The sequence below is a fragment of the Camarhynchus parvulus genome, chromosome 6 (assembly GCF_901933205.1).
Source record: "Camarhynchus parvulus chromosome 6, STF_HiC, whole genome shotgun sequence".
Taxonomy (NCBI): Eukaryota; Metazoa; Chordata; class Aves; order Passeriformes; family Thraupidae; genus Camarhynchus; species Camarhynchus parvulus.
The window spans coordinates 3,077,903-3,105,494 of NC_044576.1; the positions used below are offsets into that span (position 1 = coordinate 3,077,903).

The 27,592-nt window shown below is 58.0% G+C and overlaps 4 protein-coding genes across 4 annotated transcripts; 1 reads left to right on the forward strand and 3 right to left on the reverse strand.

Moving 5' to 3' along the window:
* The first annotated feature begins 504 nt into the window (after window positions 1-504).
* Window positions 505-5,988, forward strand: SPOCK2 (SPARC (osteonectin), cwcv and kazal like domains proteoglycan 2). Its single transcript, XM_030951195.1, is given in 13 exon segments — window positions 505-624; window positions 627-719; window positions 2,812-2,820; window positions 3,016-3,061; window positions 3,337-3,451; window positions 3,527-3,629; window positions 3,712-3,820; window positions 3,897-4,016; window positions 4,103-4,288; window positions 4,291-4,320; window positions 4,996-5,058; window positions 5,198-5,335; window positions 5,418-5,988. Coding segments are annotated over 13 exon segments (1,278 nt in total). The 3' UTR covers window positions 5,564-5,988.
* Window positions 5,989-6,400: 412 nt separating this feature from the next.
* Window positions 6,401-8,431, reverse strand: TYSND1 (trypsin domain containing 1). The gene is made up of 4 exons (XM_030951216.1): window positions 7,446-8,431; window positions 7,228-7,361; window positions 6,962-7,147; window positions 6,401-6,878 (listed from the first exon to the last, which is right to left on the reverse strand). The coding sequence occupies exons 1-4, from the start codon at window positions 8,429-8,431 to the stop codon at window positions 6,667-6,669; spliced, it is 1,518 nt and encodes a 505-aa protein (XP_030807076.1). The 3' UTR covers window positions 6,401-6,666.
* A 910-nt stretch (window positions 8,432-9,341) lies between these two features.
* Window positions 9,342-13,991, reverse strand: SAR1A (secretion associated Ras related GTPase 1A). Its single transcript, XM_030950983.1, has 7 exons — window positions 13,914-13,991; window positions 13,473-13,546; window positions 12,531-12,650; window positions 12,032-12,097; window positions 11,543-11,646; window positions 10,987-11,118; window positions 9,342-10,441 (listed from the first exon to the last, which is right to left on the reverse strand). Exons 2-7 carry the CDS (start codon window positions 13,528-13,530, stop codon window positions 10,325-10,327), a joined length of 597 nt encoding a protein of 198 aa, XP_030806843.1. The 5' UTR covers window positions 13,531-13,546; window positions 13,914-13,991; the 3' UTR covers window positions 9,342-10,324.
* A 992-nt stretch (window positions 13,992-14,983) lies between these two features.
* PPA1 (inorganic pyrophosphatase 1) lies at window positions 14,984-26,383 on the reverse strand. Its single transcript, XM_030950916.1, has 11 exons — window positions 26,258-26,383; window positions 26,090-26,154; window positions 22,511-22,564; window positions 21,459-21,578; window positions 19,688-19,774; window positions 19,296-19,422; window positions 18,716-18,843; window positions 17,255-17,340; window positions 16,976-17,045; window positions 15,928-15,967; window positions 14,984-15,315 (listed from the first exon to the last, which is right to left on the reverse strand). Exons 1-11 carry the CDS (start codon window positions 26,319-26,321, stop codon window positions 15,284-15,286), a joined length of 873 nt encoding a protein of 290 aa, XP_030806776.1. The 5' UTR covers window positions 26,322-26,383; the 3' UTR covers window positions 14,984-15,283.
* Between the last annotated feature and the right edge of the window lie 1,209 nt (window positions 26,384-27,592).

Below are 27,592 nucleotides of genomic sequence, written 5' to 3' on the forward strand. Positions count from 1 at the left end.
CAGGATGGGGGATGCAGAATGTGATAGGGATGGGGGATGCAGGGTGGGGACTGGGTAAGGACCAGGGATGAGGGGTGCAGGATGGGGGATGTGGAATGGAGACGGGATAAGGACCAGGAATGCGGGAAGGGGTGTGTCAGGGGATGGAGGATGGGGACGCGGTGGGCACCAGTAGTGCAGGACGAGAACTTCAGCATGGGGGTGTGGCAGGCGATGCGGGGCGCGCGATGAGGGACGCGGGACGGGGACGGGTCAAGGACGAGGGTGCAGGACGGTGACGGAAGGGGGGCCGGTGCTGCGGCCGTGCCGAGCCGTGCCGAGCCGTGCCGGCGGCTCCCCCGCCCCGGTGTCGGCGCGCAGGTGCGGCGGGCGCGGCGGAGGCCCCGCCCCGGCCCTCCCGCCGGTGCCGCCCGGTGCCGCCCCGCGGCCGCACTCGCCGGCGGCGCCTCCCCGTGCGCACCGCACCGCTCCGCACCGCGCCCGCTCCCCCGGCGCTGCGGCAGCATGCGGGGCTGCGGCGGGCGCCGCGCCCTGCTGGCCCTGCTGGCCCTGCTCCTGCCCGCCGCCGCCGCCGGCCCCGGGCCCGCCGCCGGCCCCGCCACCGGCCCCGGGCCCGCCGCGGCGGGGAGAGCCCCGGCAATTTCATGGAGGACGAGCAGTGGCTCTCGTCCATCTCCCAGTACGGCGGCAGGATCAAGCACTGGAACCGCTTCCGAGACGTGAGTCCGCGCCGGCAGCGGGGCCGGGGGGACGGGACGCGCTGCCGGGCACCGGGAGCCCCCTCCCCGCGCTCCCCGCGCTCCCCGCCCGCCGCTGCGGCTGCCGCAGCGCGACCCTCCCCGGCCTCGGCCCCATGGCGGGCGCCCGGGGATGCTCGGCGGTGCCCGCATCCCGCCGCGGCCGTGGGCGGCTGCCGGCCCCGGTACCCGGGGGATGCTCCGCGGCCCCGGTACCCGGGGGATGCTCACCGGCTCCCTGCCCGACGCCAAAGCTGCGTGGCTTATGCCAATGCCTCCGTGGCCAGGGCTTGATGCCAAAGCGACCCTCTCCGGTGGCCGGGGGTGCTGTCCCTGCACCCTCTGCCCGTGCCCCGCATGGGGGTGCAGGCAGGGCCCGCCCGCCCCTGGCGGGGGCTGCGCCGTGGCCTGGAAACCCCCGGTGACAGCGCAGGGCACGAGCATCCCCCGGGACTGCGCTCCCCGAGCCCTCCGGGTGCCTCCGGAGCCCCGCGCGGTGCCGCAGCCGGGGCCGGCGCTGCCTCGGCGGGGTGGTGACCCCTGGAGATGTGGGGGGCGCCAGGCAGGGAGGATGAGGATGCAGGCACTGCTGGAGGAGCGCTGGCACACCGGGCTCGGGATCCTGTCATCCCTCGCTCTTCCACAGCCCTTGCGAGCAGCCTCGATGGCATTCAGCTGCGGCACTTAATATTATGGGGCAGTCGGGGTTTTTCCTGGGCTCGTTTTACACCTCCTGCTCGTGTCCTCCGGGGTGGGGGGACACGGTGCTGCAGCCCCATCCTGGGGAGACCCAGGGCACCTGCAGCAGCCGGGCGGGGAGGGGGCACACCCCGAGCCAGCCCCTGTGGTCTTTGTTCAGATGCACACCCGGGTTCACCTTGGCAGCGAGGACAGGATGGATGGATGGATGGATGGATGGATGGATGGATGGATGGATGGATGGATGGATGGATGGATGGGATGGCAGCAAGGGAGATGTGCCCACCGCAGGGCAGGGGGCACCACCCCCGAAATAAACCATCTGGGGGGCAGAGCACGGGTGAGGGTGCCAAGGTGTAAATTCCTCCCCTGGAGACCCCTGCCCACAGCACCCCCGCTGGCCAACGCCAGCGCCGGACACCTCGATGGCTGCGGTGCTCGAGGGGAGGGAGCCCTTGTGGACGTGCCCCCCTGGCACTGAGCATCCCGGGGGGTTCGGGCTGGGGGGGGGGATGCCCATCCCCAGCGCACGTGGGGCCCACCCTGCCGTGGCACGGCTGGCGGTTAGCTTGGATTAATAAGCAAATCCATGGATTTGTGGGGGTTTCCGCTGAGCAGCGCCGGCGGGGGGATGCACGGGGAGGAGGCCGGGGCCGCAGGGAGCTGCCGGGCGCCGCAGTGTTACCAATCACGGCACGGGAGCGCGGCTATCGATTGCGGTGCAAACGCCGCCGTGCTGGAGGGAGACATCCCCTCCGGAGCTGCCTCCCGTGCCGCTGCTTCCCGCTGCCCTCCCAGGGCGGTAGGGATGCTCCTGCCTCAGCGCAGAGCTCAGCCCGAGCATCCCGTGGGGCGGGCGATGCTGCCTGCCGGGAGGGTTTGAGTCCCTGCTGCTCCCCCACACCCCCGGGATGCTCTCGGGGTCTTGTGGGAGCAGTTCTGCCTCGCCAGGCTGCGACATCCAGCTTGGCCCGCTCCTCCTGGGCTCACCGTTGTGGCAGCACCGTGGGGATCCCCTGAGCTCCTCACTGGGCTCCCAAGGGCTTCCTCCGTCCGATGCCATTTCCATCCCCATTCCCTGGCTTTCCCAGCTGGCTGATGGGGGAAGGCTTTATCCTGTGTGGAGGCTCTCCAGGGTTACAGGTCTAGACCAGAGATGGGGAGCACGTTGGTGTCGGTGCCAGTGATACCCGGGGATGGTGGTGAGAGCTTTGGAAGGTCGGGGTGCCCCGCTGGCACAGGGTGCCTGTCACTGTGGGCTGGGGCCGGGAGCAGGGCTCTGGGTGCCCCAGAGCTGACGGTGGGCACTCTCTCTCTTTCTCTCTGTTTTTCTTTTGTGGGTGCCGGCTGGGCCGTCTCGCTGCCGTGCCGCCAGGAGGTGGAGGTGAGCCTCGAGGGGCTGCCGAGGCGGTGACACCCCGCTCGAGGGGGGAGGCTGCTCCCCGTCCCTGCTCCGTGCCCTCCCCTGTGGGGGTGCCCTGGGGTGTGTGCCGGTGGCCCCGAGCCGGGGGATGGCACGCCCGGCCCGGTGTCACCTTCCCCGCCACCTGCACTCATGCAGGCTCTCCCCGATTCGCAGGATGACTACATCAAGAGCTGGGAGGACAACCAGCCCGGGGATGAAGGTACCGCTGGGATGGGTTTGAGATGGAGCACAGTGGGCTCCGTGCCAGCCAGTATGGCAGGAAGGGAGGGGGTCGCACTCTCTCCTTGCACCCCCCGGGCTTTTCCCTCCCGCTCGGAGCGGTGCCGGGCTCGCTGCGAGCCGGGGAGCAGCAGCTGGTGCCGGGGCGGCTGCCCAGCTGCGGCTGAATGGCGCTTTGTGCCGGGCCGGCTGGCGGCCAGCGCTGCCGGGCTCTCCCGGCGCGTCCCCCCCGCCCCAGCGCCTCTCTGCCCCCAGCCCTGGACACCACCAAGGACCCGTGCCAGAAGGTGAAGTGCAGCCGGCACAAGGTGTGCGTGGCGCAGGGCTACCAGCGCGCCATGTGCATCAGCCGCAAGAAGCTGGAGCACAGGTAGGAGCGGGGCAGGAGCCGGGCAGGAGAAAGCGGTGCCCATGCGGGGGCTCAGCTCCCTCTCCCCCCGTGCAGGATCAAGCCGCTGGGCCCCAAGGCGCACGGCGGCTGCAAGCCCTGCCACGCCGCCCCGCTGGCCGCCGTCTGCGGCTCCGACGGCCACACCTACAGCTCGGCGGTAAGGACGGGGCGCCGCCGCGGGGCCGGGGCCGCGGGTGCCCGCCGTGTGCCCCCGCCGACGTGCCGCTGCCGCCCCGCAGTGCAAGCTGGAGCAGCAGGCGTGCCTGGCCAGCAAGCAGCTGACGGTGCGGTGCGAGGGGCAGTGCCCCTGCCCGACCCCGCACAGCCCCGCCGGCGACACCAAACAAGGTGAGTGGGGTGCGGGGCGCCGGGGGAGCGTCGCCGAGCTCGGCCCGGCCTGACGCCGTCCCGCTGGACCCCCCAGAACTGTGCACCGGGCAGGACCTGGCCGACCTGGGTGACCGCCTGCGCGACTGGTTCCAGCTGCTGCGGGAGAACGCCAAGCAGAACGGCTCCGCGGGGCTCCCCGCCAGCCCCAGCTCCGGTACCGCTCCCGGCCACACGGGGAGGGCACGGGGGCTGCTGTCCCCATCGGGGCCGCGCAGCCACGGGCTCCATCCTGCCCCGCAGCGCTGGAGAGGAGCGTGGCAGCCGCCTGCAAGGAGGCTGTGGGGTGGATGTTCGCCCGGCTGGACACCAGCGGGGACCTCTTCCTGGAGGCGGCCGAGCTGGCCGCCATCAACCTGGACAAGTACGAGGTGTGCATCCGCGCCTTCTTCAACTCCTGCGACACCTCCAAGGACGGCCGCGTCTCCGCCCCGAGTGGTGCTTCTGCTTCTGGAGGGAAAGTGCGTCAGGACAGGGGGACATGGCGCCGAGGGGCCGGGGAACGGACACCACGGGGTCAGGAGGGTGCACTCCGTGGGGCTGGGGGATCTGTGTCCTGAGGGATGCATGCCATGGATTGGGGAATCCCTGCTGCGGGATTGGGGTTGTACCTCGTGGGAGATCCATCCCATGCTGTGGGACTGGGGGATGTACATCATGGGGGGATGTATGTCCTGGGGTAATGGGCAATCCTTGCTGTGGGTTTGGGGTGGCTCTGGGATGTTTGCCTTAGGGGGAGAGAGGTACACTACAGGGTTTGGGGGCGCTGGAAACCATGCAGGGATGCATGCTGTGGGTCATGGGGAAGCACAGCTTGGGTGAGGGGGATGTGCATCATGGGGGATGTACAGGATGGGGCCAGGGGGATGCACACTGTGGAGCTGGGGATGTTATCCATGGGGCCAGGGGGACACTGTGGAGCTGGGGGATGCACTCCATGGGGCAGAGTGGATGCACACCATGGGGATGCACACCACGGGGAATGGATGCTGTGGGGTCTGGGGGATGTACTCCATGGGGGAATGTGGAGTTCTGGGGGATGCACACCACAGGGACGAATGCTGTGGGTTTGGGGGCACGTACTGTGTGGGGTGAGGGGTTGCCCGCCCTAAGAGCAGCATGTGGCCTTGCTGCAGAGCCGCCCTGTCTGAGGGAGCTGGAGAAGATCCAGATCCAAGAAGCGACCAAAAAAAAGCTGGGTGAGTGGGGCAGCCCTGGGCCCTTTCCCGCAGCAGTGCCCACGCAGCCAGGCCAGGCTGAGGATGAGGATGAGCCCCTGCCTGGGGGCTCTGGCACTGCACGTGTTTGGGGGGGTGGGGGGCCGTGGCTTCCCTGCAGGCACCTTCATCCCCAGCTGCGATGAGGACGGCTACTACCGGCGGGCACAGTGCGAGCCGGGCGGCGGCGAGTGCTGGTGCGTGGACCAGCACGGGGCCGAGCTGACGGGAACCCGCGGGCACGGCAGCCCCGACTGCGGTGAGAGCTGCGGGGAGAGCCCGCCCGGGCACGGGGCTGCAGCGCGGGGCTGCCCCTGAGCCTCTGCCCCTCGGCCCTGCAGATGAAGCGACGGGCTTTTCGGGCGACTTCGGGAGCAGCGTGGGCTGGGAGGACGAGGAGGAGAAGGAGCCGGAGGAGGCGGGCGAGGAAGGCGAGGAAGAGGAGGGCGAAGCAGGCGAGGGCGACGACGGCGGCTACATCTGGTAGAGGAGCAGGAGAGCCCGGTGGGCGGCACGGCCGGGAGGCAGCCCCCCAGCTGGGGGTCCCCGTGACCCCCCCGCTGCCGGTGTGGCATGGGGTGGGTGCTCCCCGCTCCGGTCCCGCGTGGGGCGGGACAACGGGGCGCTCGCGGGGCGGGGGGGGGCCGCTCTTATGCGAATTTGAGCTTTTTTTTTTTTTTTTTGGGTAGAGCCTTGTAGGCCTAGTGTGTGCTGCTGCGTGGTCTTCAACCGGGCAAATGGCGCTAATAAAAGTGGGAAAAAAAAGAGGAAAAACAAAAACCCCAAACCCCCTTATAGATAAGCGCTGCCCCCCCTTCCTCCCCGCATCCCCCCTCATGTTGTGCTTGCGTGGCTGCCCCGGCCCCGGCGTTGTGTAGCGGCTGTGAAATAAATACCCCGTGCTGTGTCAAACACTGGCCCGCCCGTTCCTGCCCGGCACCCCCGTGCCTGCCCTGTCCTGGGGACGGGGCGCTGTGGGGCTGTGCCCCCCCCGTGAGCGGGCTGGGGAGCAGCTTGGGCTGGGGGTGCCCCCCTGTCAGTGCCCCCGGTTTGGCTCCTGCACTCTGCTGCCATGAAGCTGGAATGGCCTCCCTAGGGCCCCAGGGACATGGCCCCTGCCCAGCTCCTGACTCTCTCCATGACCCCAAACCTTCCCTTTCCACGGGGTCCAGAGCCATGGAATGGCTCAGAACTGCCCCTCTCCCCGTGCTTTACCCCAACCCAATGCTACCCCTGACCCAGAGGATCCCTCACAGGACCAACCTGCCCTCCAGAACCCACCCCAGGCCCTGGCGAGGGCCTCCACCACCCCCCTGCAGCCACTCAGCACACGGGACACCAGGGCCTCCACTCACAGCATTTATGGCCCCGGGGAGAAAACAAAACAACCATACAGACCCCAAACCTCCCCGTTTGGGGCTGTCAGCAGCTGCCCAAGGCACTGTGCCATATCCCCTGCCCCGGGCTGCCCGTGCCCCACCGGCTCCGTGCAGTGCAGCCGCTTGGGCCCCGCACCAGCGGGGCTGAACAGGGGATGGCAGCGCCACCCCCGGCACCTCGGTCCCTGCCACAATCCCCCCAGGAGGGGGCTCAGAGCTTGCTGGGGGGTCCTGGCCGCTGCTGGAGCTGCCAAGCCGCCCTCACGCCGTCACCCACGCGGTTGAGCCCGGCGAAGGCGGCGGGGTCGCCGGTGCGGCGGTAGCGCGCCACGAGCGGCTGCAGGACGCTGATGGGGATGCAGAAGTTGAGGTGGGGGTAGGTGGCCCCCGCACCGGTGTCCCGCGTGTTGCTGGCCACGATGCCTGGCGGGGAGGGAGCGACACCCAGGTCAGCGGGCCCGGCCCATGACACCCATGGGACACCCACGGGGACAGCCCTGGCTCACCCATGAGGCACCCGCCGCGGGAGGACACGAGGGGGCCGCCGCTGGAGCCGCCGTGCACGGCGCAGGTGGTTTGCAGCATGACGGGGCGCCCGGCCACGGCCAGCACGGCCGAGAGGATCCCCGCTGTCACCGAGGGGCCGCACGCCCGCCCCAGCGCCCCGAAACCCACCACGCTCACCTCTTCCCCTGGCACGGGAGAGGCGGCAGGTGGGGACAAGGGGGCGAGGCAGTCCCCACCCAACACCCCGTGTCCCCCCGGCGCGTACCTGGGAGGAAGGTGCTGGCCAGGCACGGCGGGACAAAGCCTGGCACGCTCTCCTCCAGCTCCACCACGGCCACGTCGAAGGGGGACGACTCCTCGGTGGCGAACACCACGCGGCCCCAGAGAGCGGCGGCATCCCTAAGGACACGGTTAACGAGATGTCACGGCGGGGGACACGCACGGTCGGGGGGTTGAGGTTTGGGGGGGCACAGCCGCACTCACTGGCCGGGGCCGGCGGCCGGTGTCACACGGAGCGGGGCTCTGGCCTCCACGACGTGCCGGCAGGTGAGGAGCATCCTCGGTGCCAGCAGCACCCCGGAGCCCCAGGTGGCCCCGCACTCCACCAGCGCCGTCCAGCCCAGCGGGTCCCGCCCGCCGCTCGCGGGCACCGCGGCCACCCAGGCCGGCACCGGCGGCACCGCGATCCCGGCCTCGCCCAGGACAGCGGCGCTGCTGCGCAGGATGGCGGCGAGGGAGCAGAGCAGCGTGAGCCCGACCCACTCGGCGCCCTTCCAGCACAGCGAGGCGGCGATCACGGCCACCGCGCGCGGCCCGGCGGGCGAGGGCACGAAGGCGGCGCCGCCCTCGGTGCCGGGCAGGCAGCGGGCATCGGTGAGCACCAGCGCGTTCTCCTCCCCCGCCAGGTTGCTGACCACGCCGCGGCTCAGCGTGTTAAGGAAGAGCTCGGGGCACACGTCTCCGAAGGGGGACCCGCAGGCCAGCAGCGCCTGCCCCTTGCGCAGGCAGCCGGCGCTGGCCCGCGCCGCCCAGCCGCCCTCGGCCGCGTCCAGCGCGGGCACCCGCAGCCAGGCGAACCAGGGCAGCGCCCGCGGGTCCGTGCCCGCCGCCTCCTCCTCGGCGCCGAACCGCCAGCGCTCCGCCCGCCCGAGGCCGCGCTCCAGCGCCCGCCGGAACGGCGCGCACGGCACCAGCGCCAGCAGCCGCGCCCCGAGCTCCCGCAGCCCGCCGGCTTCGCCGCGCAGCACCACGCTGAGCCGCGGGCACGGCCGCAGCGCGGAGGGCGGCAGCGCCGCGGGCCGCTCCCAGGCGGCGGGGCCGGCGCGCAGGAACGGGGCGAAGACGGCGGCGTGGCAGAGCACCAGCGCGGGGCGGCGGCTCAGCACCAGCCCGCTGCCGCCGCCATCGCCATCGCCATCGCCGCCCGCGCCCCGCACCCGCACCGCGCAGCACGGCGGCGCCGCCGCCATCGCCGCCACGGCCGCGCCCCGCTCCCCGGGCCCGCCCCGCGCCCCCATTGGCCGCGGCCCGCCCGCGCCCCGCCCCCGGCCCCCCGCGCCCCCATTGGCCGCGGCCCCGCGCCGCGCCCTCCCCATTGGCCGGGGCGGGGCGCGCACGTGGCGGACACGCCCCCGCGGGGCCCTCACGGGGTTCCGGGGCTCGGCCCGGCTCCGCTTCCCGGGACCCCCGGGCCAGGGCCGGACCCGGGCCCGCTTCCCGGACATCAGGGATGCCTGCCTCGGAGCCCTCCCCCGCCCCTGCTTCCCTGCGAGAAGGGGGACCGGTGGCCCGCAGCCGCCCCTCGGCCCCCAGGGCCCAGCGCTGCCTCTCGGGACACTGGCACAGGCCACCCCCTTCCCCGGGACCCTCGGCCCGGACACCCCACGGCCCCGCTCGCTTCTCACCTTACCCGCAGCACGAACGAGCACCAAACCTTTATTTCCAGCAGAGGCACCGGGACTGGGAGAATCCCTTTGGGAGAGCTAAAATCCCCCTGGATACCAGGAGTCAGAGCCGAAGCCCCCCTGCCCCAATTCCCCCCCAGCCCCTTCCTGGCTGTCTGGGCTCGGTGTGGGTTCGTCACACCAAGAGCAAAGCCCCTGCAATCCATGAGCTCTCCCCACTTGCCACCCCAGAGGCAAGCGGCTCTTCCATCTTGCCTCAGTTTCCCTCTCTGGCTGCACCATGCAGGTCACAGAACCATGGAATCATTGAATGTATATCCTGATTGGAAGCAACAAGGATGGAGTCCAGCTCCTGGCCCTGCACAGGACAGCCCCAAGAATCCTACCCTGTGCCTGAGAGCGTTGTCCAAAGGCTTCTGGAACTCTGTGGCTGGTGTTCTGATGGCCCCAAGGCCCAGCAAACACCAAGCCAGACTGAGGCTCGTTGCCCCTTCAGAGGAGAAAGACATGTCTTTATTGAACTGAAAATGAGTGCCAGACAGCAATGAAACTTCAGACAAAAAAAGAAGTCCTTTGAGAGTATAAAAGAAACCGGTTTAGTCTACATTAATCACCTCATGATATGCAAATGTCAAACACTTCCATGCTACAGCCACCAAAACAGCTCCGTGGTTCGTACTGTGGTGGTGTGGCCAGAGGAGCCTCGATGGAGGGCCTGGCCTGAGGGCAGCCCCTTCCCACTGCACACCACCCCCAACACCTGCACCAGGTGCTCCTCCCCGACTAGGAAAAAAAAATAAAATAAAAATCCCTGTAAACTAAAGAAGCTGGGATTGCACACCTCAGTCCTGACGGCAGCTCGCCGTCGTCGGTCAGCGTGACACAGCACAGCCACCCTACAGCTCAGTTAAGCCCAAATGCTATGTTTATTGAGGACTTCTAATATCGTGATACCTTGCTTCAGTAATTTGTGAAATACCTAAATACCGTTAAATATATTTTTAAAAAACCCTAAACCAGACTCTGGACTAAACAAGATGAACGTTAAACTAAAAAGTTAGAAGGGACGCCATTTACATTAACACTTTCTTTAAAAAATATAATTGCTTTTTTCCTTTTCTGGTTTTTTGTTTGTTTGTTTGTTTTTGAAGTCAATTAACCACAGTGGTGAGACGTGCTCTCTTTTGTCAGCTGTTACACTGCAGCGTGCAGAGCTTTGCCTTCCCAGGCTGGAGCAGCCCCACTGTCACCCCACCGGCAGGGACAACCCAGGGACGGCGCTGCCTCCCCGCCGCGCGGAAAAGAGCGGTGTCACCACTGTGCCATAGGGGCAGCTGGAAACCAGGAGTCTCTTGGACAACGCCAGGAAAGCCTTCCATGTTCTAATAGAAAAGTCCATAGGAAGCTGAAGTGAACAGGATCAGTCCAGAGGAGTTGACTCTCGCGTCCGCGCCGGCGTCAGTCGATGTACTGCGATAGCCAGCGGAAGCCCTCGCCGTAGCCTTGCCTCTTGAGCACGCTGCACATGAACACCTCCATGGGGCGCGCGTTCAGCTCCTTCAGCGGCACGTTTCCCTGGGGAAATCCAAACAGGAGTCAGTGCCCAGTGAGCCAGAGCCATCCAGGGGAGCTCCCCTCGCAGGCCCTTTGTGTGTGCGCTGCTTTTGGACAATCCCAGCAGCCTCAGGGCAGCATCAGAGGTTTGGGTGGGCAGGGACCTTAAAGATCACCTCATTCCACCCCATTGCCTGGTCCCACTATCCCAGGGTGCTCCAACCCCATCCAACCTGGCCTTGAACACTTCCAGGGATCCAGGGGCAGCCACAGCTTCTGTGCCTGGGCCTGCCCACCCTCATAGGGAAAAATCTCTTCCTAATTTCCCATCCGAACCTGCCCTCTGGCAGTGGGAAGCCAGTCCCTCTTGCCCCACCACTCCATGGCTTTTAAACAGTCTCTCTCTCCTAGGCTCCCTTCAGGCACATCGTTATTATTATCATTGATTCACCTTGACCAATTAATGGACAAATTCCCATCAATCCCAACTGGATCAGGGCTCAGTGTGCAAGGAAGCAGGCAGGCTCTCCCTGCCCGTGCCAAGGCAAGCTCTGCATGGCTCCTACCTTCCCTGTGGTCTGTCCGTAGAGCCCGAAGATCTCCCGCAGTTTCTCCTCGCTGATGGCCTCTGGTCTGTCGATTTTGTTTCCCAGGATAAGGATTGGCACGTTGGATATTGTCTCGTCTGTCATCAACGCCTGCGTGCAAGAGCCAACAAGAGTTGAGCAGGGACGTGGAAAAAGGAGTCTTTGCCTGAAGGAAATGGTTTTGTTTGAGCTCTGGGACCAACAAGGGCTCGTTTCTGGGGCTTCCATACTCCTGTGGAAGACTCACAGGATCACTGAGGCTGGAAAATCCCTGCCAGCCCATGGAGTCCCAGCTGTGCCCAGCCCAGAGCACTGAGTGCCACCTCCAAAGCTCCCTGGGCAGCCCCTGCCAAGGCCTGAGCACCCTTTCCATGCAGAAATTCCTGCTGCTGTCCAAGCTGAGCCTCCCCTGAACCCAAGTGGCCAACCCAGAGCAAGGACATCCAGGCTCCTCCAGCTCTGGGAGAGATGGCTGTTATCCATAATTTAGCTGACCAGAGGTCTTGGAGGAGGGAAAGAAGGGAAGTGTATTTACATTTAGCTCAACTTTGGATTCCATAAGCCGTGAGTGATCTGCACAGTCCACCAGGAAGACAATCCCATTGATGGCAGGCAGGTAGTTCTTCCAGACCCGGCGAGCTGGAAAACACAAGCGACAAACACAGCCCCGTGAAATCTCCACACAGGGAAAAATCCACCAAACCTCAGCTGCCTTTTTAGCCAGGCTGTCTTCCTTCCAATAGTTTTGTGTATAAAAGGGCAAAAACACCTGTGTTTAGAACTTCTAGAAAGAGCAGAAATAAAAATCCAGCAATTATCCAAACTAAATTATATCTGAGTCCTCCACAGCTAAAAATACTTCAGGCAGCAGGGCAAGAACTGGCAGCATTTCCTTCCAAGCAATCCTACAGCCAGGAGGCTGCTTCCACGTGTTGTTCCATAAATAAATCCAGGCAACAAACAATGAGGCACTGCTAATTGCTGACACTCGTCAGGATCAATTTTTGGTCACTTTTTTCCTTACCTTGTTCATGTCCACCCAGATCAAAAGTCGTGAAGGTCATTCCAGCAATCGTCAGCTCCTCTGATGCTGAAATGGAAAACACAGGTGGGATCCAGGAAAACAAGGAAGTTGTGACAGACAGAATTTTGTGGGTATCACACACACTCCTCTAGCAAGGAATTCCCTGAACTTCCTGGGGAATTCAGGAGCACTTTCCCAAAATCACCAGCGGCAGAAAATAATTCCTCCTGCTTCCCACTGCAGCTTTTAAACCTGCAATTATCATCCTTTATTAGGATGATAATTTCATTAGGAAAACCTTCCCTTTCTATTAATTACACCACATCAGTTGTTGGACATTTCTAGAGAGGAAAAACACAGATCCACTTCAGCTTGGGGAACCACAGTGCAGCTCGAGTTCTGAGACCCTCAAATCCCCCAGGCAGAGCTCCCTCCTCCAGCTTGCCCCCACAATTCCAGAGGGAAAGCCACACCAGGAGGCTTTTCCCGGGACACTTACTGGGATGTAGCGTGGGGACGTGCTGCCCCAGCCTGTCATCTTTGAGCATGTGCAGCAGAGTGGTTTTGCCTGCATTATCCAAGCCCAGGAACACCAGCTTTCCAGACTTCTTGTACAAACCTGCCAGGACGAGGAACAAAGCAAGAGGAAAACTCCAGCAGGCTCACCCGGAATGCCACGCTGCTTTTTTTTGGGGAAGGCCTTTCCCAGAGCTCTGCTGCCACCTGTGCACACTTCCAGGGGCAGCAGGGAACACACACACAGCTCAAACAGCCTTTTTCCAAGGCATGTTTACAGCAATGGACATTTCCTAAGCTCCTGTTCCTGTCAGTGTTCCATCCTCTCCTCCATCCCAGCAGCAGAGGACAGTGTGCAGCAGAGCATTATGGATCAGCCTGTCCCCTCAAAAGATGTGAAAACTGAACAAACTCATAAAAGAACAGCAGCCAGTTGTGCAGGGAAAAGTGCAAAGCAGGGAACAGTGAGCTGTCTTCTTGGCATGAACTGATGTTTGTCGTGTCTGCCACAGGAAAGGTCCCAAAGGTTTCCAACAGGGCTTTGTCTCACCCCATCCCTCTCATCCTCCCTTCAAGAGGGGATCAGGAGAACGGGCACCCCATCCTCCAGCAAGGAGTTCCACTGGAATCCGGGACTCTGGAAGGAGGACGAGGAGGATGGGGCTCCCTCCCTGGCAAGGCAGCACCTCTGCCTGGGGCTGGACAGGCTTCCAAAGGGCGAGAGAAACACCTGAGTGGGAGCCCAACGCCCCCAAACACTCCCAAAGTTTCTCTGCACCAGTGCAAAAGCCCCTTTATTGATACAGAGCTGCCTCGGCAGCCTTTGCACTGGCCAGAGTGCTGCTCACCCCCCACCCCCGGCTGTTATGGGACGCTGGCAGCGGGAGAGGCCAAACCCACCCAGAGGGGGCTGCCGAGGCATTACCTAGGAACTGCAGGACGCTGCTGAAGCCGTTGTAGAGCCATTCGAAGATGAAAGACATCTCTGGAAACAAAATGCCTGCGGGGGACAAACCCCAAAGCCCGAGTTACGAAGGGTGGGTGCCCAAAGGGAGCCGCGGGCGGGGGGTGCGGGGATATCCCGGGGAACGGGAGGGGTCGGGGGAGCGGGGGCGAAGGGGAACGGGCGTGGAGGACACAGGGGGTGAGGGGCACCGGGCTGAGGGGCACCGGAGTGAGGGGCACCGGGTGAGGGGCACCGGCCTCAAGGGCGGGCGGCGCGGCCTGGCCCCCGCCCCGCCCCCGCTCTGCCTGCGTGTCACCCCCCGCGCCGCCGCCGCCCCCTCCCGGGCCCGCGAGGCGCCCGCCGCCCCGCTGAGCGCCCCGCCGGGCCCGGCCGGCCCGCGCGGCCGCCGCCTCCGCTCACCCCCCGGCTGCCCCCGGGCCGCCACCGCCGCCGCCACCGAGTCCCGTCCGCGGCCGCCACCAGCGCCCCGCCGGAAACGCGTCAGCGCGCGCCCCGCCCGCTTCCGGCCCCGCTGGCCCCGCGCGCCGGGGGCTGCGGCGGGCGGCACCGGGAGACCGCGGGTTCGAGACCCGCCCGCGCCCCGCCAGGACCCGGGTTCGAGACCGGCCCCGACGGGAGGGACGCGGTGTCCCGCTGCTGCGGGGAGATCCCGGCTGGACACGAGCAGGGATTTATCCATGGAAAGGGTGATGGGACACCGAGTGGGCAGTGACCAGCCCCGGAGCTCTCGGTACCAAGGTGGGAAGCGGTCACAAGCTGGACTCCATCATCTCTGAGGTCTTTCCCAGTCTCAGTGGTTCTGTGATTTTGTGCCTCCTCAGCTCCAGGGAGGGAAAGGAGAGTGTGAAAAATGCGCATTTTGTGACCGGCTTTTTGCAAATATTCAAATGAATATTATGTGTGTTATGTTAGTGTTATGCTCTATTAATTCTCTTAAGTAGTGTGTTAAGTATAGTTTTAGGTTATAAAAAATGTTAAAATAGAAACTATGCTATGTAGGATACTTTTTTTAAAGAAAGGATTTGCACTGAGATAGCAGCCACAGGACACACGAATCTTTCAAAGAGAATTTATTGCTCCCTTATCGAGTTCTTCCTGCCTCGCTCAGCCCTGAAGACTCACTCAGGATTCAGAGGAAGGAGCCGACACTGCCCAGACAGAATCCTGTGTTTGAGTGGAATTTATGCATCATGTGTGAGGTGTAGGAATATGCAACAGGCTGTTGCTTTTAAGGGTTAATCCTCTGTTAAGGTGGGGCCTTTTTCAGGCTTATTTTGCCCAGAAGGAGGTACTCAGACTGTCTGTAACTCTTTGTTTTTATTGTCTCATACTGTCCTAAGCCCTTATTGTCCAATTTTTTATTACTGTAATTATATTGCTAATTTTACTACCATTTTATTACTATTAAACTTTTAAAAATTTAAAACCAAGTGATTGGCGTTTTCCACAGAGAGGCAGCCCCACAGCTCTGGATTTCAGTAGTTTTTTATTTCTAGCATCCATACACACCCCAGGTGAGGGATCTCCTGTCACGACTTAGAGCACACCACACGACCGTGCACAAAGCAGGGTGTTTGGATTTCATAAATTATTTCTTCCAGCCTCCACCGGGCCTCAGCAGACACATCACTGCTAGGTATGGAATTCTAATCAGCAAAGTTACAGGCAAGGTCTTCTTGCTGACACTGAAGCTATTTTTCTGGTCTATTCCTGCGTGCGGCAGCTCCTCAGTGGGAAGGACGCAGCTGTCTCACCACCATCCTCAGGACTTAGTTCTTCTGGTAGTAGAACCATTTGTCAACTGTGTGGGGCAGAGAAAAGGAGGGCGTTAGTCCCCTGTGAGCCACCCAGTTATTAAGCAGTTACGTGGCAGTGTGTGTGTGTGTGTCACCTCCAGCTCAGGGGCTTCCTCTGCTCCTGGCAACAGCTCCTCAGACAGCAAACAGGTTCTGGCACAACCCTGTTTACGTGGATTTGTTTTCCCAGAGCAGTCAGCCTTGCTCAGGCTGCCATCAGGAGCATCCATGACTTGGTGCAGGCAAGGACAGCAAGCCAGGCTTCCCTCTGGCTCAGCTGAGTCAGGGAGGCAAAGCCTCCAACTCCCATGCCCACACGGGAGACACACATTTTTTATTAAAATTATAAACCTCCACAGGTTTATTCCCCATGAAGGGATTGGAAGTGTCAGCCCAGCTCCTCTTTCTGCTCCCAACAGCACCCTCAGCTACAGCACCATCCAGGTTTAGTTCAGCCCCTCATTTTCCTGGTACAGCAGCACCCAGGTTTAGTTCAGCCCCTCGTTTTCCTGGCTCCAGCACCATCCAGGTTTAGTTCAGCCCTCGTTCTCCCACGGACAGTTTCCCTGAGGAAGCCCCTGCTGGGTGCTGGGGTCTCAGGGGGGTTTTGGGCTCACCTTCGGGTGGGATGGGGCTGGCAGCTTTACACGGCGGCGCCTGAAACAAGAAGGGTGTTATCAGAGACCAGAGGTGTCCTTCTCTCTCCACACAGCACTTAGGGCTGCACAAATCTTTCCTGAGCACCATCTGAGCCCCTGTGGCAGCTGTGGGGGAACAACTGAGCTCCATTCCGGGGATGCCCCAGGGGCTCTGCTCCAAGGGCAGCCTCCAGGGCCACTCCCAGCACAAGCAGTTCCCACTCCAGACCCTACACAGGTGCAGGCAGCTGCTTTTGTTTCAAACCTACAACGTTGGTTTAAAAAATATGGGGGAATAGAGGCCCAAAGGGCTCTCTGAGAACTCCTCTGAAGAGCTTTCCCTGGTATTCAACAACCCAAGACAGAGAAAATCCCTGTCTGGTGATACATCCTCCATGAGGGCTTTCAAAAATCTCACTGAGACCCCTAATTGGGATGCAGCACTTTAGAAAAAAACCACAATGGTTTTAAAGGTCTCTCCAAGGCTACAGAGAGACTCAGGTTTCCACTTATGGAAGGGATCCAAGATTTGCACTTGGATTTTCCTGTCCCCTCCCTCTAAGCCCTTTCAGGTTGCCAACAGCAGTACTCTTCAAGCCTAGGGAGACACAATTAATTCCAGAGGCTGGACAGGAGAACTACATCAGGAATGTCAAGCTCTTCATTCTGAAGCTGCAAAATCCCTGGGGAATTAGAATCTCTTTTCTCAGAGGGAGACCTGGACTGTGAAGCTCTTGGAAGCCCAAACATGAAAACCCACTCAGAACAGCTGACAGCCAAGCTACAGCTCCATGCAAACTCCATTTGGGATTCCATCTCTTGGGTGACTAAGGGCAGGGAGAAGCCTCTGAGGGAATGTCTGCTTGGCTCCACATCCATCCTGTTTAACCAGAAGCAGGTGTTCAGCCACCCAAAACACTCTGAGCATGCCATGTGCCATCTACACAGACAGGACAGCTCACCACACAAATTGCACCGTTTTCCCTGATAATAGCACCAGGATTTGGCCACTCAAACTGGTACTTACTGCATCCACAGTAGCTTTTGCACAGTCTTGACTACAGCAGAAGGGGCTCTCAGACACTGTCAGGTTGGTGCTGGAAGACATTGGGCACTTGTGAGAAGGTGCAAGCCCAGCGTTGCCCCAGGAGCATTAAATAATGGAATGTTAAGGATCTCAGCTGCCAGGTGGAGGGGGAAGGCAGCCAGCAGCTAACAGAAAGCATGGCACCCCTCAGGAAGGGATGTTCCAGGGTTTTTAGTTTAGGGAAGAGGAAGGGGCACACTCCCACAAGCATGAACCTACCAGTTGATCTCCCCTCCGTCCGTTTTCTTTGTTATTAAAGCTTTCCAGTGCTCGTGGGTGCCTTTGATGACATCCAGGGCAAAATCCTGAAGTTGGAGATGAGAACAAACATCATGTCATGTGGAAGCACCAGACCACCTTCTCCAGACCATCACTCACAAAGAGCTGATTTTAGGCAGCTCTGGCAGGGGCTGGAAGAAAACTCTTCCTCTCCAGTGCTGTTCAGGAAGAGCAGAAACTCCCAGCACAGAACAGCTGCAATAACCAGAACTGTGCAGCAGAATTGTTTTGCTTTCAAGATGGGAGGATCTGCCAAGGTCACAGAGCGAGCTTGGGGCCAAAAGAAACTGAACAGAGTCTTGGGCCAGTGCTCCATTCTAGAAGCACCTCCACCCTGCTGCTCCTCCCACTCGGTTTGTCTCCAGCAGCTGCTGATCCAGGCCTGTCCAGGAGCTCCCTCCACTCCAGGCAAACAATTCAGACCAGCAGGAAGAGACACGCAGCTGGGCTGGCTTTGCAACTACTTAAAAGTCAATTTGTTTCCAGGCAGATCAACCTCTTCCCTTAAAAAGGAGCAATATATGCTCAAGCATTAACCTGTCAGCTGGAGAAGGAAACACACACAGTTCATTGTTGGTGTGAACACTGGCACTAAATATCCTGGTTTGATACCAAACCGAGCCAAATAAAACACTGCAGAGCATGTCTGAGGTTCTTTACCCTGATTTTCCAGTTTCCTTGATGGGTTTCACCCATCCTGAGGGGCAGCAAGGTGCTCCAGCCTGACCAGCCTCATGCTGTGCTACAGCCAAAGAGGACAAGTCCTTCATCACTTCCATTTTCTACCCCAGAGAGGGCTTTGGGAAGAGCTCCCCTCCTCTGCACCAGCTCTGGAGCCCTGGGAGTTGAGTCACCTCACTGAACCCCTCATGGCACTCCAGGAAGGGCAGGAGTGAGGACACCAGAACAGGATTTCACCTGCTCAGGAGCAGTAACTTATCTGATCCAACCCAGAGAAGAGGCAGAGCCTTACTCACAGGGTGTGAGGGAACACTTCATGCCTGAAGGAAGAAGTGTTTTAACTCCCCAGTTAAATTGAACTTGCACCAGGTTGCAGTGGAACAAAGCCAACGGGTAAGGGAGGCAAAGGGTGATGCCCAGCTGCCTTTGCTCCAGAGCTGCAGCAAATAAACCTGGTGCTTTCCACCTGGTTCTGACACCAAGGCTCCCAGCCCTGAAGTGATCCCACATGAAGAAAATATTCAACAACACCACGGTGATAACCCCAGGCATTTTTTTTCTGGTATTCCTGCACTCATTAGGCTGAAAAAAATACCAGCAGAATGAACTGAAACCAACTCTCAGCACCCCCATAAAAATCCATTCTCTCAGCAGCTCACTCGTGGCCCCACCCAGCCTGAGCTCAGGTTTGGGACTTCGTGCACAGGAAGGTGATCCTACCTTGCCTTTAAATTCCCCATTAAAGGCAAACTGGTTTTCTGGCTTTCCATCAGGTACTTTGTATCTTCTGAACCAGTCCACAGTAGCTTCTAAGTATCCAGGCTTCATCCTTCGGACATCCTCGATGTCTGGCAGGGGACAGGGGGTTTGTTAGCCAGAAACAGTAACAGCATGCAGTGAATTACAGGATTTATGTGGCTCTGCCGAGTTGTTCTGGGCTGTGCCTCCTTCAGCCCCTCCCCAAGCAGCCTCAGCAACATTTCAGACGGGTTCCCTGAAGTCCCAGTGAGTATCTCCTCAGGGAAGTCAGTGTTTCATCCCCAGGTGTGCATCCTGAGTGTCCCCAGGAGCGTGGACACATTTAAACAGCCTGGATTAGGGGCTTGGGGGACAATCCCTTTCCTAGCACCGTGCCTGGAATGCCAGGCTGTGCAGAGGAATGGCCACGTTCTGCTCCAGGATTCCCTTTCCACCATCACACCTGATTGCCAGCAGGGCACAGAGGGAGCAAACCCTGTCCCCAGCTCCTGCAGGCTCCCAGGGGAGGAAGGGAAGGACTGGAACTCCCCCCAGAACTCACCATTGTAGTTGGCTGCCTCGGGGTCCTCAATGTTGATAGCAATGACCTTCCAGTCTGTCTCTCCCTCATCAATCAGGGCCAGCGTGCCCAGCACCTTCACCTGGATGACTTCTCCCCTGGAGCAGACCTGCAAGGACAAAGGCCCTGCTGTCCACCCAAGGAGAGCACGACAGGAGGCTGTGCAGGGCTCAGCCAGCAGCCAGCCACCATGAAATGAGCCCTGGCTGCCAGCAGCTCATCAGCCCTGCCTCATCTCAGCAGCAATCTCCAGAGGCAGCCGAGGGAAACAGCACATTGTTAAGGGAGGGGAGGTAGGAAATGAATAATGTCCCTGGATAATTGGCTCTGGAGACATTAATTACACGTTTCAGGAGTCGTTGAGGATGTGTTACCTTGCTTCCAATCTCGCACACATCAATGGGATCGTTATCTCCACAGCAACCAGTATTTTCATCCTTGTGACTTGGGTCTTCCCAAGTCTGAAAAACAAACCCCAAACCGACAGCAAAATCAACCACACATAAGAATAAGAACCCACAGGTTTAAAGAGGTAGTAAAAAGCAGGTTTATTTCGGGCATGCAGTTGCCTGGAATAAACAGAGCATGGCTCAATTCACACCTGCTGCCAGGTCAGGTATTTGGGTTTCTGCTTCCCTTGGGCCTGGGAAGTTGGAATTCAAGTTTCCCTTGGGCCTGGGAAGTTGGAATTCAAGTTAAAAGCTCTCCTCTTCCACAAGGTAAGCAGCCCCTTCCTACCCACAAATCCCCTTCCAACAACTTTCCAGACTTCCTCCTCTGCCCCACAGCTGCGTGAAGGTGAAGTTCACATCTATAAAGGGCAATTGTTGATTTGGCTTCCTGCCTGTTCCTCTCCCTATTCATTCCTTAGCAGAAGTTTCCTGAACTCCAGATAGCAGCCCAGCAGAGATGGAAGACAGGCAGGGTGTATTGTTTCCCTTTAATTAAACAATTAAAGACACTGTTAACCCTGGAGAAGTGATAAGAATGTGGAGTCCCACTGTGCTCCTCAGTGCATCTCACCCACAGTGGTGAATGCACACTGAAGGACATGACTCCAGAGGCCAGTTAATTGACTCCAAGAACAAGAGCTGTTTCAAACATGCTCCTGATCAGGAGTGAAAAGCACTCCATGCCCATTGGCACCATAAGGAACACGTACTCCTAAGGGGGTTGAGATATAAAAAGAAATGTTCTTCCCAAAGTTCTGTGGACCAGGACAAGCCCAGTGTAGTCAGGACCTTGTGATGATCCAGAGTGTTCAGGAAGATGTTCTGACACCTGGGTGGTGCTGTGGGGCCACAAACACTATCACACTTCTCCACCAGGAAGTGTTAAGCTCTTGATGCATAAACACCTTTGATCCACAAACACATGACAGAGCAAAGGCTTCAAAAGGCACAAAGAAACAGGCACCAGAATCCATTCAAGCAGGAAACAACTCAACCTGTAAAGCCACGTGGGGAAAACACTCGACACGTGCTACTGTCAAGAGCACAAACACCAAACTCAGAGTGTTTGCCTGTGATCTGACACTGACAGCTTATTTCTCTGCAGGAAACCCCAGCCTTAGAGAACATCACAGGCAAACAGCCTTGTTTGAAGTCCCTCTTTATCTGGCAGTCCCCAGCCATTTAGGAGCATGTGTGCAGATGTCACTATCGTGGTGCCACCTTGCCAGCTGTTTCTGGGAAAGCACATCTGTGCAGGGCTGGGCGTTGGCAAGAAGAGTCTCCCATAAAGATTCAGCCTCAATCCTGCACCCTCAGGATAAAGCCTCGTGCTCTGCCAGGCAGGAACTGAAGGCACTGCATGGCCAGATGCACCGTGACAGCTCCCTTCAGCCACAGAAGGACCTGCCAGCTCCTGCCCAGCCCAGCTCCCAGCAGCTGGGGATCAGCAGCAGCAGCTCATCCCCAGGGAGCTGGTTTATAACATCAGAGAGAAGCCTAAACCCTGGCATTTCTGCTTAAAAATACCCCTGCTTTCCTGACAGGTTCTCTCCCTCAGCAGGACAACATATCAGCTGCAAACATCACGCTCCAGACCAGACTCTCTGCTGACCTTTTTGCTCATTAATACAGGCACAGAAACCCTCCCTCCTCCCCACCAGGAGGGCTGAGCCACTGGGACAAACCACAGCACCTGTGGGATGGCACCATAATTCCAGATGTAGCCCTTGTGGGGAAACACGTTCGCTACGAAGCGCAGCTTCCCCTTCTTCACATCTTGCTTAATTGGGTTTAAGGGTTCCTTGGTGGAAATCTGAAAGAAAAGTTATAAATAAATAAATAAATAAAAAATTTATAAATATATGATATTATAATAGTTACAATATAAATTTACATTATATTATATTACATTATATAATACTGTATTATTATACTGTATTATTTTACTATATATTATATTACTATATATTATATTACTATATATTATATTATATTCATTGTTATATTACGTTATGTTATATTTTTAATTATTATAATATAATAGAATATACTATACTATTACATTATACTATATGATATTATAGTATATATTTAATTATTATAATATATAATAGTATATATAATTATATGCTATTTTATATATTATATTATAATAATTAAATATATACTATTATATATACTGTATAATAGTATATAATTATATTATAATATACTACAATATATATAAAATATATATTATATATAATACTATTATTATATAATAGATAAAAATACTATAATATGCTATAGTGGTGTATTATTTATATTACTATAATTATTATATCATATTATATCATATTATATCATATTATATTACATTATTTTACATTAATATCGTTATATATAAATCCCTCTGCTTTACCCTTTTTGAATAAAAAAATAATTTTTTTTAATGGAATTGACAAGCCAAGAGACCAGGAGATGATGCTGCTGCCAGCAGCAGATACCAGACACCTCCTGTTGCATTGCCATCCCTTGGGATAGGGTTACAAGCCTTGGAATCACATGGGGCTTGGAGCCATAAAATATTGCTTTAATCAGAAGGGAGAACACCACAGCATTCCAAGATCTGCAACCTCAGCCCCCACACCAGACCTGCAGCACCAAGCAGGGACTGAGAGGAGAAGTTAGGAACCACTCTGATTCTGGAGGTGGATCTGAGGAGGGATTGGCAAAGCCAAGGATTAGGATGGAGCTGTAAATTACCTCCATTTTAGCATTTGTCCATCGAGGCACCTCCACGACCATGTTGAACACATTCTGAAGAAAGCAGGAGAGCAGTGAGTGGGAAGGAATCTTTTAAACTAGGGAACACATATGAGTGAGCACAAAAACCAGCCAGTTCACCTGAAACCATGGGCTTTTTCTGCTGGTTTTTTTTTTTTCAGTGCTAATTTTGAGACTTTTGATAAAAGTCCTGTAGCTCAGTCAGTCACCTGTCATCACTCCAAGTTGAATCCCACGAAACACCCCAAAGGCCAGATTGAGGATCCCACATGTTCTCCCTCAGTTGCCACCTACAAACATCCCCATCCCATTCCTAGGCTACAGGAACAGGTTAAATCAATAGCAAACAGCTGCATACAAACTACCCTGGACATAACAAAATGGGATTTTGTTAAATCCCTTATTTATTAAATACAAAGAGCCACTCTGGCCACCCAGAAAAGACAAGACCAACAGGACAAGCCATCTCTTTAATAATGTGGGTATCTATGTACTGCCCTGAATGAGTGAGACCATCACTCCCAAATATTCTGGCCATAATGTAGGGAAGGATGCCCCTTCTCCAGGCTGACACTCCTGCAAAAGCAGACCTTGCTAGTGGCACAAAGTGAGGATGAAAACGTGGGGGAGAAGTGCAGAACCACATCTCACTGTATCTCGTTTACAGGCGACACCTGAAAACATCTCCTGTGTATCCAGCTGGGCTGAGAGTTCAATGTCAGCCTCCTCTCCATGAAAACAGGCTTTTCCACACCTGAACCTTAACATCTGCTGTTTGAAGAGATTATGGCTTTTTAACAAAAAGTCAAACCTTGTTCCCTGGCCTGGGCAAGGTTTCTAATCCCCACCTTAAGCAGTATTAGCATGGCAAAGTCCCTCGAACCTGTATTGCCCCATAATTGGATTGATATTGTGCAACAAGCGCTGTTACATCACTGACTTTGCCCACACCCTTCCCCAGCAGAGTTTTATTACAACCCCTTAATTGCAGGGGGTCACTGCTCATTTGCATTTTGCACGCAGAAAGGCACAGAGCTGGGTTTATTCCTAACTCCAGGGAAGGAATGAGGCAACTGGAACAGGCTGGGCTGGGAGCTTGTGGCTTTGCAGGCAGGGAAAGATGACTCGGGGCTGCATCTTTGTAAGGACTGAAGCCTCCTCCATGGTCCAACTTGGCCAAAGACACACAGAGAGCAGCTCAAGGTGATCCCTTTGCAATGACACAGGTCTGGGTAAGGTCAGCACAGCCCAGCCTGAGCCTGAAAAAAACACCCTGCAATCCTCTCAGCGTCTTAGGAGTCTGAGGATAAAGATCAAGGAGCCCAGACAGAGTGGGACAAACTTCTGCTCTGAGCTGGGCCCTGCATTGCAGCTGGCAGCCCACCTGCTAAGTGATGGGTAAAACCTCAGTGCTGAGGCACTCCAGCCACAGAGAGAGCCCCGTGGGAGCAGCACTATTGTGTAACTTCAGGGACTGTGACCTTCAGCTATTGGGACTTTTTTTCTCTGAATGACTTGGCACAGAGGTGCTGGCAGCAGCAGCTTCCCCTGTTAAGCACTACCAGGTCAAGGAACTCCCCCTCACCTCTGTACTCACTCCCCTGCTCCTTCCTCCCCTGCTCTGCAGGCATCTGCAAAGCATGGCATTATCTGGATTTTCCTTGTCTGGGTTACCTGCACTGGGAACTGCTTCCCTGCTGAGTCCTGGATGACCACAATCCATCTTTTCTCCTCTGTGAAGGCAAAAGCCACTACACACTTCCCAGAGCACCTCGGCTCCATCACCTTCACCTCAGCAGCTCAGCCAGCTGCTTTTTGGAGGTTCATCTCTCAGCTTTTTTTCCTTTTTCCTTTCCCAGAACCACTCCCCCACTACCTCTGAATTTCAGCTCTAACAAGCAGTAGCTGCTCCACTACATTTCCCAAGCTGCACAGATTTACAGTCAGAGAAAGGAACAAGCTACAACAGTAAAGGAAACAGAGAGCCCGAGGCACCACTGAAAAAAACATTAAATGAAAACTGAAACACAACCATTTTGATTTCCTGAAGCTGGGGCATTTTTTCCTCAGAACAGCCTAATTTGCCTAACCACTGGCTGCTAGAAGGATGTGAAAGCCCTGCAGCACTGCAAGGAGCAGGTTCTGCCAGGCAAGAGCTCTCAGGAGATGCTCCAGCAGGAACTTAACCTGCTCATCTTCACCCTCTGCTCTTTGTCAGATTTTACTGCAGGCCATACTGCAGCCAAACCCCAAGCCTGAAATACCAGGCAGCACCCACAGGAATGGGGGTACACATTACAAACAAAAAAGCAGTTTTCTGCTTAGCTAACCCAAAATGCCTGCATGGGTGAGCTCAAGCCAGCCACTCACATCTCTGACGCAGGAAATGGGAATGAGATCATCCATTCTCTCCTCCTGGGTGGCTCCACCCGAGGCCAGGATGGAGAGAAACCCATTCCTTGTAGGGTGAGCCTGCCCCAGGTGTCTCAGGCTGCAGGAGCCCTTGCTTCCTTGGAAGTTTCAGGGTCCCTAGGATGTTCCCAGATCCCCTGATCTCCTGAATGTTTCAGGACCCCTGATCTCCTGTGTATTCCCAAATCCCCTGGTCCCCAGGATGATCCCCTGGTCCCCTGGATGTTTCAGGACCCCTGGTCACCTGTGCGTTCCTAGATCCCCTGGTCTCCTGGATGTTTCAGGACCCCTGATCTCCTGTGTATTCCCAAATCCTTTGGTCCCCTCTGTGTTCCCAGATCCCCTGGTCCCTTGGATATTTCAGGACCCCTCCCTGGTCTCCTGGATGTTTCAGCACCCCTGATCCTCTGGATGTTCCCAGATCCTTTGGTCCCCTGTGTGTTCCCAGATCCCCTGGTCCCCTGGATATTCCAGGACCCCTTGATCTCTTGGATGTTTGACTTTTATTCCTCAAGTTTCCCCCTCCCCTTCCCTTTGTTCCCAGATCCCCTGGACCCTGGGATGTTCCCAGATCCCCTGATCCCTTGGATGTTTCAGAACCCCTGATCTCCCGGATGTTTCAGGACCCCTGTGTGCTCCCAGATCCCCTGGTCCCTTGGATGTTTCAGGATCTCCTGGATGTTCCCAGATCCCCTGGTCCCTTGGATGTTCCAGGACCCCCTGATCTCCTGGATGTTCCCAGATCCCCTGGTCCCCTCTATGTTCCCAAATCCCCTTGACCACAGGATGTTCCCAGATGCCCTGGTCCCTTGGATGTTCCAGATCCCCACGTCCCCCGCGTGTTCCCAGATCCCCTGGTCCCTTGGATGTTCCAGATCCCCACGTCCCCCGCGTGTTCCCAGATGCCCTGGTCCCTTGGATGTTCCAGATCCCCATGTCCCCCGCGTGTTCCCAGACGCCCTGGTCCCTTGGATATCCCAGGACTCCCTGATCTCCTGGATGGTTCAGAATCCCTGATCCCCTGTGTGTTCCTTGATCCCCTGCGTGTTCCCAGATCCCCCGACCCCTTGGATGTTCCCGGACCCAGCATCTCCCGCACTTTTCAGGATTCCCCGACGCCCTGCGTGTTTCAGGACCTGCTCTTACCTTCCCGGCGTCCGCGTACATGGGGATGTCGTGGAAAGGGGAGATGTAGCGCCCGGCGCCATCCTCTGCAAGGCAAGGGGAGGGAGCCCAGTCACACACCGGGGGCACACCTGAGCGGGCTCAGGCGGGCTCCGGCGGGGTGTGAGGGGCGGCGGGGGCGGCACTCACTGAAGAAGAGCCGGTACTCGGGGCTGTGGGGCCCGGCGCGCTCCTCCACGCCGTACCCCGACATCGCCGCGCACGCGCCCGCGCTCGCCGCCGCCGCCGCCACAGGGGAGGGGGGTGTGGCGTGGGGGGCACAGTGCGCATGCGCCGCCCGCGCGCCCGGCCCGCCCCGCGCCACGCGGCGCCGCAGGGAACGGGAATGGTCAGTCCTGGTTGGGAACGGTAATTCCCGGCTTGGAATGGTCTTCCTGGCTGGGAATGGTTCTTCCCGGCTGGGAATGGTTCTTCCCGGCTGGGAATGGGTCTTCCCGGCTTGGAATGGTTCTTCCCGGCTTAGAATGGCCCTGCCTGGTTTAGAATGGTTCTTCCTCGTTTGGAATGCTTCTTCCCGGCTGGGAATTGTTATTCCTGGTTGGGAATGGTTCTTCTTGGCTTGGAATGGTTATTCCCGGCTGGGAATGGTTCTTCTATGTTGGGAATGGTTCTTCCATGTTGGGAATGGTTCTTCCTGGTTGGGAATGGTTATTCCTATCTGGGAATGGTCATTCCTGGTTGGGAATGGTTATTCCCATCTGGGAATGGTCATTCCTGGTTGGGAATGGTTATTCCTGGCCAGGAATGGTCCGGCCTGGCTGGGAATGGCTATTCCTGGCTGGGAATGGTTCTTCCCAGTTTGGAATGGTTATTCCCGGCTGGGAATGACCCTGCCTGGCTGGGAATGGTTCTTCCCAGCTGGGAATGGGTCTTCCTGGCTTGGAATGGTCCTGCCTGGCTGAGAATGGTTATTCCTAGTTTGGAATGGTTCTTCCCGGCTTAGAATGGCCCTGCCTGGCTTAGAATGGTTCGTCCTTGTTTGGAATGGTTCTTCCCAGGTTGGAATGGTAATTCCTGGCTGGGAATGGTTCTTCCTGGTTGGGAAATTTCTTCCCAGGTTGGAATGGTAATTCCTGGCTTGGAATGGTCCTGCCTGGCTGGGAATGGTTCTTCCCAGCTTGGAATGGTTCTTCCCGGCTTGTAATGGCCCTGCCAGCTTGGAATGGTCCTGCTCGCCATGGCCACAGCAGCCTGGGCTGTCGTGGACCTGCACCGAGTTGTCCCAGCCCAGCACAGTTCAGCATGGCCACGGTAGCATGCGGTGGTGTGGTCCAGCACGGCGTGATCCTGCCTGGCGTGGCCACACAAGGGTGGGCTGGCACAATCTGGCGTGGCATGGTTCAGCCCAGCATGGGTGCAGCAGCTTGGGGTGGCATGGACTGGCATGGCATGGCCACTGCTGTATGGTGGGATGTGGTCAGGAATGGCCACCAATGCAAGGAGTGGCATTGTCCTGCATGGTGT